This window comes from Vulpes lagopus, chromosome 2 (assembly GCF_018345385.1).
Source record: "Vulpes lagopus strain Blue_001 chromosome 2, ASM1834538v1, whole genome shotgun sequence".
Lineage (NCBI taxonomy): Eukaryota > Metazoa > Chordata > Mammalia > Carnivora > Canidae > Vulpes > Vulpes lagopus.
The window spans coordinates 79,920,108-79,937,394 of NC_054825.1; the positions used below are offsets into that span (position 1 = coordinate 79,920,108).

The window sequence follows — 17,287 nt, forward strand, 5'->3', positions numbered from 1 at the left end:
AGATACACAATTTACTTAGGCAGGAAAATATTTTGATATTCACAAAACCACCCACAAATCTATTTCTGTGAAGAAATGTGTTGACCCGACACAAGTTTATGGTAACATAGCGTAAGCTCTGGCTCAGTAATTGAAAGATCCAAGTTCTCTGCTGGCCATTCGGCTTTTTATCTTGGAGACCCATATTCTCTGCTTTGTAGGCCTGCCCTAAGCATGTCAGAGGATGAAGTTACATCCACAAGTAGGGTATCACCATGACAACTGCATCACTACCTTTTTCTTTTTACAAATGGGAATGTGAAAGGCACTTCCTTCATAAAGTTGCCAAATAAATGCTACTTTCTACTTATCCTGCCCCATTCCCACAGCATGCTGAAAGCTTGCAGCTGAAAGGCCACACTCTATGACTGTGAAAAAGCATTATTTCTATAAATTTAAGTAGAAGCAGCTAAAATATTGTTGTCAAATATAGGTGGCAGAGAACAGTAGAGGCTAGGGAGACATGGCAACTCAGGGCAACTTGGTACTCAGGTTTGGGTCCTGGAACAGAAGGAGGACATTAATGGAAAACTGGTGAAGTCCAGAGAGATACGAAACTTTAGTTAATTGAAATGTGTCAGTGCCATTTCTTAGTTTCGATGAATACATCCCAAAAACGTGAGATGTTGTCAAAATAACATCAGCACTGGGGAAAATGGATAAGGGGTATATGAGTATTCTCTATACTATCCTTGCAACTTTTCTGTAAACCTAAAGTTATTCCAAACTAAACATAAAAAGTTCATTTTGAAAAAAGTGTGGGAATGATGCCATATTTAACTGGTTTTAAGTTAAAGATTAAGGGACCCAAGTATGATTTTCTATGATTCTTGAATTGGGCCAACTTTTCTCATTAACTGACCACACTGGCTAAGGGGTCTACTCTATAATTATGATGTCTAGGTGGTCTCAATGCCAGAACTTTTGAGGCATGGATTAATTCCAGAGCAGATTCTTGCCATTTAGAAAGAGAATACCTGAGATCTAAACTTGGTATAATTTTGCAGTTAACTTTTATATACTATATCCTGTACATGGCCAGAATTCCAGGGATTCTTAGATGTTCAATGAACAAAGTCTAGGGCAGAGACCAGTAACTCTCACTGAGTAAAGAGAACTGTTGAAGGCACTGGAATAGCATAGTAAGGATCATCTTAGAAATTCAGAGTTGAAATTCACTTTCAAAATCATCTAGCACAACTCCCCTTCCTAATGTCATCTATCCTACGCAGCTATTGTAACACCGTTTCCAATCGGAAGTGGGTACAACACCCACTACCTCTCATGGCCGTGAGTTCTCCCTTTGTACAATTTTATAATATATCTCCCTAAGGTTTCTACCTATTTGTATCTGATTGACATCTTCTCCCATAAGGAAATAATCTAATTTTCCATTAATAGCAAGGTCAACAATTACCAGAAGTTGAGTCTTTTCTACCACTTATTAATTGGCTCACTCATCCACTTAACTCTGTGGCAGGTATTGATTGACGCCATAGATATAAACCCTGAAGAGGTCATTAGATCTCTGCCCTCAAGGAGCAGGGGAGGAGGGAAGGTAGGGAGATATTTACAAATAAATAGGAAACCATAGCACTATCCACACAGGGAGTCCTGATGCAGAGCTCACTGTTCACAGGGCTGCTATAGTCTGGGTGACTGGGGAAGCCCGGAGGTATGGGAATATCTAAAATCAGGACAGTCGAGGCAGAATGAATAGCTGCTGCAAAGGTCCCAAAACATAAACAAGCTTCTTGGGTTGGAAGACAAAGTCCTGTGAGGCTGGAGCAGGTGGGGTGGCATGAGAAGCGACAGCAAAGGTAGCAGAGGTCCAACCATGTAGAAACTTGTAAGGCATAGATGCAGGTTTTCAGGTTGGATTTTATTCCAAGAGCCACGAATATGAAACAAGGTGGCCTGACTTGTCTGATGAGCAGAGACTGAATTAAAGAGAGGGCATGCGTGGGAGCAGGGGCCCTGGTGAGGGAAGGTGCTGCTTGGATGAGAAACGTGCTGGGGATGCAGAGGGCATTGAACGGACTCAAGGCTTGTCTTGGGGAAAGACTGAACCAGATTTGCTCTGGGACTGGATATCAGAAATGAGAGCATAAAGGGAGTCAGGGAAAAGTATTATTCATTTTGCTGATATTTTGCGTTGGGACTCCTTCATATGGCTCAGGGCTCTCCTTCAAACAGCCTGCGAGGCAGGCATGGCAACTGCCTTTCTCCACGAGGGCACAGAGACACAAAGGGATGACAGGACATGTCAAGGGTCACAGAGCTTGCGGAGCAAGGATCCGAACTCAGGGCCCATGACTCAGACCATTCCATGACAGTAGCTTTTCAGTGTTTTACGCTTCTTGTCAGAGAAAAGTAAAACAAAATCAATTCTATTCACTGTGTTGATTTATAATAAAAGGTTGAAGTAGAGGGAGAGCTAAGAGGAGGACACTGGTGGGACATAACTCATCCTTCCCACCTAGAGATGTCACAACCTTGGCTTCAAAGGAAAACACAAGTTTCTTTTCCATTAATTAAATGAATGAATCAGGTTTCAGTTTCCGTATCCTCTCTCCTTTCTGTACGACTTGTCTTTGAAGGCATCCCATTTGGGAAATGGGTGACCTTTACCCACCACAACGCACTTAATTGAATGCTTTGCATCAAAAGTCACCACGCTGATCAACATTTTACACCCACTGCCTTTCTGAAATACTTACTACAAACCCAGTCCCTCATGTCTGTTTTGTTGAAATCACTTTACGAAAATAAATCATATCAAAGTTTTTTTTTTATTGTTTCTAAAACTTTGCTTGCAAAACTAAATATTTTTAACACCATGGCAACACTGTCAGGACTCTGGCTAATGTATCCATCTCCATACCGGAGTCTGGGCTTAGCAAACTACTGCCTTGGACAAATGGGCCGCAAAGGTGGAAAGAGCTAATAAATTAGGCATGGTCAATAATCATTCAAGTCACGTCTTCTGGAGCTTCTTTCAAGGTGACGAATTAGCCACGCAGCCCTGATGGCTGATTCCCCTTGCTCCCTCCCAGGGCACACAGTGCACTTTAAGCAAACTGTGAATCCCATGGCTTCTGAATGAGTTTGGATAAAACCTCCCATGCCTCCCCTAGTACTTCCTCAGACATCTGCTCCCCTGACACCTTCAGTATCCTGGAGTTGGGTAGGAGAAGATGATCAGCTGCAGGGTTTCCATGGAGGTTCACGGAGCTTCAGGGATCCGTCAGAGTTGCATGGCTTTATCACATGGTTGGTAAGAGGCAGAACTGAATTTTTAAGATTGATTTTAAGTTAATTTCTTGAATCCCAAGCTAGGATGCCACAGAAATTTAAGTGTCACTTACAAATGCTTCAGTCTGTGGCTGTTGCCATGTTGGTATATTCATCAGAGCTATACCTGCACATAGTTAAAAGAACACATGTAGCCCTGTGTGTTGCAGGAAAAACAGGTTCCCGTTTCCATCCACAATTGTCACCCCATCCTTCCCTCCCCGGAGGCAGCCACTTGTGCGAATTTGACCTGATTACTTCAGCACTTAATTGCACATCTCCAACAACTTCCTATCGGCACTCTTGGATTTTTTTCTTTATGCAGCATAGGTGATACATTTCTTTTTCCTTCCCCCCGCCCCCGCCCCGCACCCACCAAACGTGAGCCCCCTCCCAGTATAGCATGACTATGGTTTGACCACACGAGCATCCCACCTTAACACCACTATGACTTTGCAAAAACCAGCTCCCAGTCCCAGCTGATTTATAAATTCTAATTTGCCTTTCCTCAACCTCCCCCTCAAGCTCCCTCACTCTCACCCTCATAATACTTTTCTGTTTCCCTCTGTTTTCCATGTGCTTATCACTAAATGAACTCCAAATTGTCGCTAGTTGTGTAACTCTGGTCAACACATTCCAGATACATCAGATACGTGCATTACATGTCCCTCAAGGATCTTCTCCATGATTCTGTTAACCTAATCCAATCTGAAATGTTTGCTCTCTCTGCCTGGCTGTCATCCAAGGCTGTCTATCCTGGCTTAGTTTTTCACCTGTCTTCTCCATTGGATCTATAATTTCCTGTCTTCCTATTTCATGATAGAGCACATTCTCTAGTAGCATCCTAAGGATGGTTGCTTGGGAGATAAATTTTTTGATGACTTACATGTTTGAAAATAATTTCCATTTGCCTTCATATTTGATTGATACTTTGGTGAATATACAATTCTGGATTGGGAATAATTTTCCTTCAGAATTCTGATCCGTTTTTAGCTTCTGGTGCTGCTATTGAAAAGTCTGAAGCCATTCTGCTTCCTGATTCTGGGTAATTTCTTTCCATATCTCACTCCTCACCCCCGCCCCTTCTAAAAGCATAGAAGCTTTTCTTTTTGTCTTGAGTATTCTGAAATTTTCTAACAATGGTATGGATCTACTTTATTCCATTGTGCTGGAATCTCTTTGGGCCTTTTATTTTTTAAAATATTTCATTTATTCGAGAGAGAGAGTAAGCATGAGTAGAGGACAGGGGTAGAGGCCAAGGGAGAAGCAGTCTCCCCCCTGAATAGGGAGCCCCATACAGTGCTTGATCCCAGGACCCTAAGAACATGACCTGAGCCAAAGGCAGATGCTTAACCAAATGAGCCACCCAGATGCCCCTCTTTGGGCCTTTTAAAATTAGGACCTTGTGTCCATTATTTTGGGAAATTTTCTTGAATGATTTTGTTGATTTACTTATGTATGACTATGTATGAATGTTTATATATGTATACATATTAATTTACATATGAATTTGTGGTATGTATGAATCGTGTGGTTAAAAATTGGGTTATTTCTCACTTTTCTCCATTCCTGGATTAGAATTCCACTTTCTTGTTTGGCAAATTCATTTACTACTTCTTTCTTTCTTTCTAGAATTCTTTCCTCTTTCTTTCTTTCTTTCTTTCTTTCTCTCTCTCTCTCTCTCTCTCTCTTTTTCTTTCTGTCCATTTATTTAGGTTACCTCTACCATCTTTTTAATTTTTTATTTAAATTGAATTAACATATAGTGTATTATTAGTTTCAGAGGTAGAGTGCAGTGATTCATCAGTTGTATATAAAACCCAGTGCTCATTACATCACCCAGTTACCCCATTCCCCTACTCCTCTTCCCTCCATCAGGCCTCAGTTTGTTTTCTAGGATTAAGAGTCTCTTATGGTTTGTCTCCCTCTCTGATTTTGTCTTGTTTTTGTCTATTTCTTGAGCTTCTGAAATTTTGCCGTTATGGTTTTCTCTTTCATTCTGTGCTCTTCACTTTATGCTTTCGAAGAATTCCCTTTACTATTTTTAATACAATTTTCAAGAGGAGGGATGCCTGGGTGGCTCAGCATTGAGCATCTGCATTTGGCTCAGGGCATGATCCTGGAGTCCTGGGATAGAGTCCTACAGCAGGCTCCCTGCAGGGAGCCTGCTTCTCCCTCTGCTTGTCTCTCTGTCTCTCTCTCATGAATAAATAAATAAAATCTTTAATTTTTTTTTTTCAAGAGGAACTGAAATCCTACATGAGTGTTCAATCCAAATCAAGGTTCAACTGGCCATCTTTTCCCAGAGGCTGTCCCAGTTTTCCAAAGTCTTTATTTCTCCCCTCACCAAAGTCATACTGCTTATGGACCATGCTCATTGAGTAAATAACGAAAAGACTCATGGGCACCTGGGTAGCTCAGTCAATTGGGTGTCTGGCTCTTGATTTCAGCTCAGGTCATCATCTCAGGGTTGTGATATGGATCCCCATGTCAGGATCTGTGCTGGGTGTGGATCCTGCTTAAGATTCTTTCTCTCCCTCTTCTTCTGCTCCTCCCCAGGCCCCTCTCTCTCACCCTTCCCTCTCTAAAAAAAAAAAAAAAAAAAAAAAAAAAAAAGAATATTCATTCTCATGGTGAGATCTAGTTTTCTTTTCTTTCTCTCTTAAAGAACACTTACACTCTTGGGGAGAGAAAGCTACTTGATAGAAGTCATTTATCCTGAACAGTCAGGGCTGGTCCTGAGCAGAGAAGCAACAGTCTGCTCTGCTGTGTGACTTGACAAGTCCACGAAGTTTCCTTTAATTTCTCATCTATGCCAGAACCACATTACATGTAATTTCCACAAATGAAGAGATAACAAAGGAGTCAAAACCATGCAGGTTGCCTTAAACAGCCATGTAGTCCTCTGTGTCATCTGGCTACCCACATCAGACCAGTGGACCCCCCTTCTGAGTCATAAAGGAATATACAACATAGGCTAGGTGATTTTGAGAGAGACCAAGACAGAGACAGAGCATCAGAGACACCAAAAGATATGAAGCGAGGGGATCCCTGGGTGGCTCAGCAGTTTGGCGCCTGCCTTTGGCCCAGGGCCTGATCCTGGAGATCGGGGATTGAGTCCCGCATTGGGCTTTCTGCATGGAGCCTGCTTCTCCCTCTGCCTGTGTCTTTGCCTCCCTCTCTCTCTCTCTGTCTCTCATGAATAATTAAAATCTTTAAAAAATTCTTTTTGAAAAATGGAGCGAGAGGTGCTAGGATTACAACAGATTTGCTCGGTGGTTATCAATAGAGACCAAAAAAAAGCCTAAAGTCAATCCAACTGTTACCTGTAATCCCTTTAGAAGATGAACGAGGGAAATAAGTGGGGCTTACTCTTCAGGCTTTTTCATTCTTGATCGTATTGTTAGTGCCTGAGGGGTGGGCCTATGAACAGTAGAAAAATAAAGAAAGCATGGTGCAGAGGGTATGAGCTTTATAATCAGATAAACCTGCCTCTGATCTCAGCTTCATCATTAGTAGCAAAGTTGCTTCAGCTTCCTTACTGTCAAAATGCAGGTAGTCCTTATTTGGAAGTAGTTTTAAGAAACAGAAATGATGTAAGCAAATCCATAGGTATTTAGTTAGTGCTCATTAAATGGCAAGCACAGTCATTAGTGACGGTGGAAATGGATATGCACTGCACCCTGGAAAATACTTACCATGCCTGGGTCCATGACCATCCTTGAAGGGAGAAATTTATCCCTGGGGTTGTTTAGAATTGCCAGTACGTAACAGTATATATCCAACTGGCTAAATGACTGCCCCTGTATCAGTCTCTGCCTAGGGCCATGAGAAACCAATGTAAAAACATTCCCATTGCCTGCTTTAATATGTGGAGGTATGCGGTTCCTTCCCCAACTCCTTTTCTTTTAGCTCATTATACTGGTATTGACTGTATGCCTCTAAATAACATGAGTATTAATTTTGGGGTGGGCCTTCAACAGGGATTGGAGCTAAACAAATGAATTTAATCTGTCTTCTTTATCTGGAAAACACATTGACTATCATTTGGGAAATCTACAAACAACAACAAAACACCCTACAACAAAAAGCCCCTCTCCCTCTTGAACTTTTATTTTCATGTATGTATGAATTAATATTCTCCTGTACTTTATATCTGGAGGTAGAATGTTCAGGTCCTAGTGTTATACAATACAGATGTGCAAAATCAAGATGGCCCTGAGCTAATGTGGTCCCTCCATCAGAATAAGGCCATTGGGAATGAAGATGCTTAAGGTGGTGGCAGCTGTATTTTAAAGTTAGTTTGGAAATATTACTACTATTCAAGCTAAGAATGAAGATTTTTAACAGTTGTTGAATGCCTGGACTATGCATTTTATGCAGAGTCTCATTCAGAGAAAGTTTTAAAAAGTTAACATTTTAGGATAAATACTTATAGGATAAACATTTATAGAGTGATAATAGATATCAAAAAGTCAACAGACGCTCTTTCTTAAACTGTTATATTCCTAAATATATCTAAATGGTACAGAAGAAAGGACATGTTAAAATACATATTCTTAAGTATTTAGGGAGAAGGACATCATGAAAATTATCTTAAAACACACACACACACACACACACACACACACACACACACACACCCCTCAGCCAACATTCTCAAACAAGTTTGAATATCTTACACTGAGAGCTATCTGCCAATTACATTTTCCCAATTTATATATGGAATAGCAAGGCTAATAATGCATCATTTTCAAGCAAGACTTAGCATACTGCCTACATTTAAGGCAGGAGATACTAAGTAACTACTGCTAGTTAATAAGAGTGATTTAATTTTGTTCCTAAACTTTTGAGAACATGCTGACTTCTCAACACCTATCTGAAGAGTTCCTGTCTCATTTTCCTTTTTTTTTTCTTTTTAAAAACTTATTTGAGAGAGAGAGCGATAGAACGAGAGAGTGAGCATGAGCAGGGTGAGGGTCAGAGGGAGAAGCAGAATCCCCGCTGAGCAGGGAGCCTGATGTGGGACTTGATCCCGGGACGTCAGGATATGTCCTGCCTGTCCAAAGGCAGACGCTCAACTGACTGAGCCCCCCAGGCACCCCCGTCTCAGTTTTCAACAACCAAAAATTAATTCAGCTTTCCTACTTTCATAACCACAATGAACTTTTCATAAGAAAATACTACCATAGGATCCTATCAAATCAATAAGGATTTAAGGTTGGTGATGCCAGAGCAATTCTGAATGACACCAATGTTCCTAATTTTGGCTTTCAGGCATCAAGACACCAGAGAGGATTTGGCCCATTCTATTTGTTCCAAAGAGAACAAATTCATTGGGGACAGTGTTGCCGGGATAACTAAGGCCATACTAAAGGGTGTAGGTCATAATTGTTCATTGCAGCTCCTCCTATTGTGGTTGTCCTAGAATGACCCCATGAACCAACAACAGTGATCTTTATATTAAAAATTTGATAGTAATATTAACATTCCTTCTTTTTTTTTTTTAAAGATTTTATTTATTTATTCATGAGAAACAAAGAGAGGAAGAGGCAGAGACACTGACAGAAGGAGAAGCAGGCTCCATGCAGGGAGCCTGATGTGGGACCCGATCCTGGTACTCTGGGATCATAGCCTGAGCCAAAGGCAGATGCTCAACCACTGAGCCACTAGGCTTCCCTAACATGCCTTCTTAAACTGTATCTCACAGACTGCATGCTCTGCAACACATTACTAAGTATTCAGTGAAGGAATACTGAAGAAAAACCAGTTTTAGGTTGGGAAATGCTTTAAACAGAATTAAACCATTATGTCTTGTTTTTTCACCTCAGGATTTCACAGAGTCTTTGTATCAGCTCATGTGTACTGTGAACCCCTAGGACATGATTTTAGTATAGAGCATTTCTAGGCTTGTTTGACTATGGACTCTTTCTTCAGAGAGCACCAATTCACATTTTATGCAATACTGGTGAATGCCACTACTTGAGAAATTGTACATCTTATGGCCTCAGCACCGGGGTGTGTGTGCGCGTGTAGGTGTGTATGCGTCTGGTTTAAGTGGCACAATCAGGAAGGATACATCGCACAGTGCATTTCTTCTTATTGCTTCTCTAACAAATTATCACAAACTTAAGTGGCTTAAAACAGCACAAACGTATCACCTTATAGCTCTGTGTGTTAGAAGTCTAATGTGTGCCTACTGGGCTGCAATCAAGGTGTGTTGACAGGGCTGTGTTCCCTTCTAGGGGCTCTTGGGAAGGATCTGCTCCTTGCCTTTGCCTTTTCCAGTACTGGAGGCTTCCCACATTCCTCCACCATCTTCAAAGCCTGCAATACTGCATCTCTCTGATCATTCTACTGTACTGTTTCCCGCTGGCCACAGACAAGGAAAATTCTCAGTGTTTAAAGACTCATTTTAAAGATCCATGTGATTAGATTAGGTCCACTTGGATAGTCCAAGATAATCTCCCCAACGCAACATCGGCAAAATTCCCTTTTGCCATGTAAGGTAATATATTTCAGGGATTAGGGTCTGGACATTTTCGGGAGCCATTATTCTGCCTACCACATACGGGTTGGTAAAAATACCTTGGGAGTTCTGGCCAGCAAACAAGGCCAAAGAACAAGAAAGATAGCAACCACTCCTATCATTTTTCCCCTTAATTATTACTTATCACAGTATCAGGGAAGTTAAAATTATTGTGTCGTTTGGGGATATGGAACAGTAAAGAAAACATGGAACATGTTCCCAAGCACCAAGAATCTGGTTCTGTTTCCACAAGGTAGAAAAAAGACCACAAGTGCTCTGGAGGTCAGATGTTCCACAAACATATCCAGCAGGCCGCTCAGTGTTATGGGCATGATTCTACAAGGTGTGCGTTTTCCAGGAAAAGGTACATATCCCTAATCAGTTTTACCAAAGTTTTCTTTACTAACAGACCATGCATTTGTTACCTCCTCTGACGCAGGCTCTGTAATTGTCCCATTTGGCTGGTCAGAAAACGAATCTTCTTTATGGTTCTTTTACCTGACAAGACCTTGCTTCCACTGAACCAGTAAAACGTACATAATCTGGTTCCAGAGCCAAAATTCTTAATCCAGAGCACAGTAATGTCGGTCTGTTCACTTTTGTGTGTGTATGTATCTATTCATTTTTATGACCCATCTTTCTCATATGTCTTCCCTCTCCCATCCGAACCCAAAGTAAATTCTTTCCTGTCTCCCTCTGGTCTGAGGGCCTACACATGTGGCTCTGAGAGTACATGTGTGCAGATGCACACACTCAGTGACCCTCCTTCTGTCACAGGTACCTTCATGAGGCTTTCTGCCTTGAATACATGACTTTCCATTTTGATCTGTGATGAGATATGGAGACTTCTGTGTCCCAGGTAGGATGCATCACAAGCACACGCCTTAGAGTCCTATGTGGCTTCAAAAGGTGGCTCGGTCATCACTTGTAACTTGGCAAGTAATGTGAGCACCACGAACTTTGGGTTCCTCGTGCTGGAAGAGATTGAGAACAATATCTGCTTCCCAGGGTCATTGGAAAGATTAAGAGATGATTATGCAAAGCATCTGATATATGATAATTGCACAACAGACTGTAGCTGATACGATTATCAACTACCTATGTAAGCATGCTCTCCAGAGCTCTTGTTTCTATGAAAGATGCTCAATGGCAATGTCCATTTGTAGCAGTGAAATTTGCACAACCAAAAACTCTAGTGTAACTCATACCCTTTTGCTAAGGTGTGCTTCAAACCTGTTTTCTTCTGAAGGACTGTGCCTGCCTGGAGAAATGGGGCCTGAGATGTCTTGAAATTTGCTAATCACATCTGGTTTAGCTTTAGACATTTTCTGGGGTTTTGCCAGCAGCCACGACATTTTAATGGCTACAATAAACCTCAAAGCCTCATCAAATCTTTGTGTATGTGTGAAAATTATGTCCTCTTCAATTAAACATTCAATCTAGGCTCACACCAAGGCCTTATGGAAAAGGACGATGAAACGGACCGCCACGACTCTGGCCATCTTGCCAGATGGCATTTAGAAGAAAAAGAAATTCATTAGAGAACCAATGGTCTGTATTTTCTTTAAATATTTACTAGGTACCTTTCATGTGTGAAAAACACTGGCATCTCTAAAGATTAGCAGGGCATTTTTGTTTAAATATCCAATGTGTATGCAGGGGCGGGTGGGGAGTCCCACTCCTCTTTGCCTTGTGGTACCTTGTGTCTTTTGGTGAAGCTCGGTACAGAGGAGAAAAACAACCGAGGCAATGTTTGGTTTTCCATCATTTTAAAGAGGGTCCTCCAGTTTCAGAACTTCTTGTGGTTCCTTAAAATGGACTGAGGAAATGTATCAGTTGAGTAGTAAGAGGTGTGCAAAGGCACCTGGGATCTCCTTGCAGAAAATAAGATCCACCAAAGGGGGGAGCCTTTGTGGGAACACCTGCCTATCCCCTGTCCTCCCAGTTTACTCTTTGCATTTATTTATTCATGAGAGACACAGAGAGAGGCAGAGACACAGGCAGAGGGAGAAGTAGGCTCCCCGCGGGGAGCCCGGTGGGGGACTCGATCTCAAGACCCTGGGATCACGACCTGAGCCACCCAGGTGCCATCCAATTCACTCTTCTCATCCCTTTATTATTAATCAATCACCAAACACTTGCAGATGTCAAAGGAGGCGGCCTAGCCAGGATGCCCAGAAAAGCCAGCCCTTCTAAGGAAGGCAGAAGAGGAATGATCATGTATACATCAGGTTTCTGCTCAAAAAACTACACAAGAGAGGGCCAGGAGCCAGGAGGCTAGAGGGGCTGTGTGTTGAGGGGCAGCCATGGGGTGAACAAGCAAGGCTCTTCTCAGCTATGGCTAAGCTTGTAGCCAGATGGAGGACTGGCCTGGGCCTCAGTTCTGCCACTGGAGAGCCACAGAAGAAACCATCCCAGTATGGCTTGCCCTGTTGAACTATGACAAGAACCAAGTGCCCCATCTTAGACAAGGATAAAACTGTCAGGTTTTTAGGAGAGGGAAAAGAATGACCAGAAGTTCATATATCGCATTCCGAAATGAAGCAGCCACTTGGTCGAACACACACTCTCAACCACATCAGCGGGTGGAAAAAAAAAAAAAATCCACATGTTACTTTAAAAATAATTCACAAGGTCGATATATTCTATTTCCTTGTAATCACTCTCAGTTAAGCAAGTTTTATGCCCAAAGTAAAACTAAGCGGCCCTCCCTGCCACCAGGAGCTCTGTCCCATGTCCCTTCCATCTCCAGGCAGCTCTTCATCTGAGACTTGGGTTTCTGAGCTCTCTTGCACAATAAACATTTTTAAAATGTTTATTTTATGTCTTGGTGTAAAAATATTCCTGGTTCAAGCTCTTCATTTCCTCAAGCTTGCCTTTTGGCACTCTGTGCTCCATTTCCACATTAACACGCTCCCTAAATCCTCCATGGAGCTCTTCAACTGGAGTTATACAAGCTCCAATGCAAGTATTTATATACTTGGATAAAGAGATGTCTCCACAGTGAAAACACAAGACTCTAGCAATGCCAAAGAACATTCCTGCTCAGGAGGGACATATTTTCACCTTTTAAAAAAAGCCAAAAAGGACTCTCAGCATTTCACTGTGGACAATTAAAAATGTAAATTAAACTAAAACAGAATGCTAACTACGGGTCCTGCCATCTTTATTAGATTCCTATACAGAAACCGAATAAACAGAGATGTGTGCATGCACATGTGTGATGCGTATAAGGCAGTGTAGTAAGCTAGCCTAGAAACCACATGAGCTCTAATCAGATGGACCTGATCAGAGCCCAGGAAATGTGCCTCTTGCTGGCTTGCGAACATAACTTCTCTAAACCTCATTTTTCTCATCTGCAAAATGGAGTCGGTATAGTTTCTGCTTATTAGGGTCATTGTAATAATATGAGATGATAGTAAGCATTCAATAAAAAGGTTGCTGCTTTTATCATGAAGATGACATCTGTTATATGTTGGAAAATGTAGATGTAAAAGCTGTAGACATAAGAAGTGCAAATTAACACTAATAAAAGGGCTATGCAAACCCAGTGCCTCCAAATAGCGCCTAAAAGATGGAAAGTTTCATGAGGGCCATGGTGCACCATAACTGAACTCTGCACCAATTCCACCCTGTGAACCAGACATCAATGATCCTCTTCAATCATTTAAAAATATAAAAAATCTTAGCTATTATCATAATAACAGAAGAGTTCCTGTTACCTTCTAGTTGTCTCTTGAGTTTTCTCAAATCTTTTATGAGGTCTTCAAACTTGACTTGGGAAGCCAGAAAGAAATCTTGTGGTTCGGGCAGAGGGAAAACACTCTTTTCTGTTCCTGCTTCCTAAAAGACAACGGTTAACAAGGGTACATTATACTTTCCAATTGTCACTTTCAATTGAAATTCCAAAACATCTTTTATTGGACGTGCAAATAAGAATCAGAGAAACACTCCTCTGCTGTTCCTAAATTTGGACTGGTTACTCAGAAATGCTTTTGTGTCTTCTACAGTATCATTTTGATCTTATTGACACTGAGGTTGGCTCTGGCTCTGGCATGGGTCTTGTTCTATTTTGTTTCATGAATCAAAGAGAAAATTGTCAGGTATGTCCTGATCTTGGACGCCCTACTCCCATGGAAAAAGACATGGGAGGGACACATGAAAGTACTTAAATTCAAAGTCCCTGTTCGAGTTTCACATGGCAGCAATTAGATAACTTATCCTTGAGGTATGCCAATGGGTGTGAACTGGAAGGTGCTGGACAAGACAGCACCGCGATGGGAGAAACAGTCACGCTGCCTTATGCTGTTACCTACCTTTTGCTGTAGCTTAAAGCTCAGAGGGGTGTGTGTGTGATATAAAATTCTTCACATATTTATAAAGATTTGCCAAATCTTGTTTGGCTTATCTTGGATACTTGCTGAGGGCATGGTTGGCCATAGTTTTTGACAAGCTCCCCAACTCTACCTCGTAGAGGATCTAAGCTGGGAAATAAGCTTCAGACACATGGAAAGAAAGCTGGGCCTCAAATACATCTTTTCCAGTCCCATCTGCTTTCTCCCTGAGGTTGTTTAATGTAAGCTCTGAATCTTGCATATCTCAGGCAGTCTTCAGCCCTTCCTCTCTCCACACAGGCTACTCTGCCAGCTTTCCTTCACATTCCATTTCTCCTACTGCCATTAGGACTAACTCCAAACTCTGAAACTGCTTTATAAGGCACTTTATGATCTGGCCTCTGTCTATGCCCTCAGCCGTCTTCCACCTTCCCCTATCTCAACCTCCCTCCCCTTAACATCCATAAAATGACAGCACTGGCCACGTTCTCTTATGCCTGGACTTTTGTCTATAAAGCCATCGCTTTCTAACTCTTCTACACAAAGTCTTCATGTCTTCTTGTTCATATCATTCTTCAAGTCTTAAGACAGATAGCACTTCCTCCAAGATCGCCTCTCACCTCCCAGCATGTGGGTGTTTCCAAGAGTCCTTAGGGTGTACCATTATCACAGCACTTATCAACATCATTTTCAACATTGCCACATTAGCTTATGTGTGTCCTCCGGTAGACTATAAACACTGTGATGGCAGTAATTGTGTTTTATTCTTGGTAGTACATACAACATCTGGCCTCTCAAAATTTGTTTGGCACCCTTACATATAGCCTATAAAAGGTTGTTCTGAAAAGTGTGTACCCTTTAGCAGGAGACAACTAACTTACTGTCATATTTTCTTGTGGTTTCAGGAATTCTCTGGACCTGTCCCCTTCCTTTAAGATCATTAGCTTCACTTGAGATGCTAAGAAAGGTGGTTTTCCTTGTTTTACTGAAATATCTTACATGATCACTGTACTTTGTCCCCCTATCTCCCTAAAATTATTTTGCTCCTTTCAAAATAATGGAAGCAGTACTGTAGTCTGAGTGCCAGGATGGAAATCATCTAAGATGCTTGCCACAAAACTCCATGGCAATCTACATTGGAAACTCATGTATATTATCTCTTCCTATTTTCCAAAGCTTTATCATATTCAGTCCTGGCTTCAGGGGTTTTTGTTTTGTTTTGTTTTGTTTGTTTTAAGCTAGAAAATGAGAAAGTGCTGCTGAGCAAATCAGCCTGGTAGTAGCTCTTGAAAAAGCTGCTCAATTAGAGTTCAAAAGACATGGCTGGAGATGAAATTCTGTAAACTTCACAGACTTAGACTTGGACCAAAAACCAGCATGAGTGGAAGGAGGCTTGGAGCAGGATTCACCTTTATTCAGCTAATTGCTCATCACCACTAACCACAAAAATCATCACTTATGCTCCTACTGGGAGGGGATAGCTTAATAAATCACATAATTCTATACTCTTGCTGAGTGAAATGAATTTTTGCACAGTGAAAACCGGGAGAGCCGCACACAAATGTTGACTTCTGAATTTTCCCCAAACTGGGCCATCCCATATTTGAAACTACTCTTACTGTGAGATTTTGCTCTGAAGTCAATTCTACTGCATTCAGCTCTCCTCATGAATCACACTTCACTGGCAAATTTCAGCCCTCCAACATAATGCATCTGACTTGGTTGAGACAGACACTACAAAGTAATTCTACTTATGCTAGATGAGAAAGGGTACTTCTCAAGATTCTTCAGGATAATTCCTCTGTCACATTGGTACCTGCTGTCAGAACTTCAGTTATTTGCATACTGCCAGAGCTTCAACATGCCTGCCCTATTCTACCAGAAAAAAAGCTCTCACCACTTTGCACCTAGTTATCTACAGATGCCACTCATTGCCCTCTTGTAGATATTTGCAGTAGATTCAACCCAGTAAGTATTTGTCAGACACCTAAATTACAAACAACAATGAGCTCTGGACCTCAAGGAGCAATGCCAAGCTAACAGGCAACTGCTCGTTGGTATCTACATGCAGGGCAGAGTAAGATGTATCACAACAGAGGTTCAACCCAAGTGTTCCCAGGCTTTAAAGGGGAAAAGATGAGGAGTAAACAAAGGGTCCATGGAAGAAGGGCCATGTAAGATTGCACTAGTTTTTATTTGATCTTATTTCCCATTTATAAAGATGACTCATGTTCGTTATGTCTAACTGAAAGACAGAAGAAAGTAAAAATCTCTTCCAATCCTACCACACAGAGATAATCAAACATTTATATATATGGCTGATATACCAGGTTTTTCTGTGCATTTATGCATATTTATTCTACATTATTATCAAATTATATTCTATATTAAACGTATGTTTGTATTATAAAAGCAGATCAAGAGTATTTTCTAATGCCACTACATTTTCTTCTATATACTTCTCATGGCAGTGTATTATTCCATTTTATAACTCTAGCATAATTTTTTGACCTTAGTCTCTACCTTTGGACATCTACCAAAAATTTTGCTATATTTTTTATTACAAATGATTATAAACAAATGATTATAAGTAAAATAGTGATACATGTCCTTATTTATTTCCTTAGGATAAAAATTTCTAGAAAGATCATATGTATTTCTAGGGCTTCTGATATAGAAAGGTTAAAGTCTTGCTAACTCATACTGCACATTTGCATGAATGAGGAAAAAGTGTCCCCTATAAGTAGGCACAGCTCCCTGGGGAGACAGCTTGACAAATACATGGCAACTTTATATGGAATTTTTTAAAGGTACCCTTTATAGAATGCAATTTGGTGAGTCAAGGGCAGTCAAGATATGGGTCCCATATACCTAGAGATATTAAAGAAAAAATAACTCAGCCATTCATGATAGAATCGAGAAAGGTTTGACCCATTTATATTGCTAGCTCTATATTCCTAGTTGGCAATTTATATCTTCTGTTTGTTTTTGTCGTTGCTGTTTGGGTAAATTGCCTGTAGTCTCTTATGGGTTTGTTTTGTTTTGTTTTTTAAATGAAAGGAGACCAGTTGTCCTTTCCATGTTGATTCTT

At 41.1% G+C, this 17,287-nt stretch overlaps 1 protein-coding gene across 1 annotated transcript in view; it reads right to left on the bottom strand.

The window, feature by feature from the left end:
• Positions 1-17,287, bottom strand: part of FMN1 (formin 1) — a 419,007-nt gene that overhangs the window by 105,702 nt on the left and 296,018 nt on the right. The window contains 1 exon segment of the mRNA XM_041746469.1: positions 13,585-13,705. Coding sequence (XP_041602403.1) covers positions 13,585-13,705 — 121 coding nt within the window.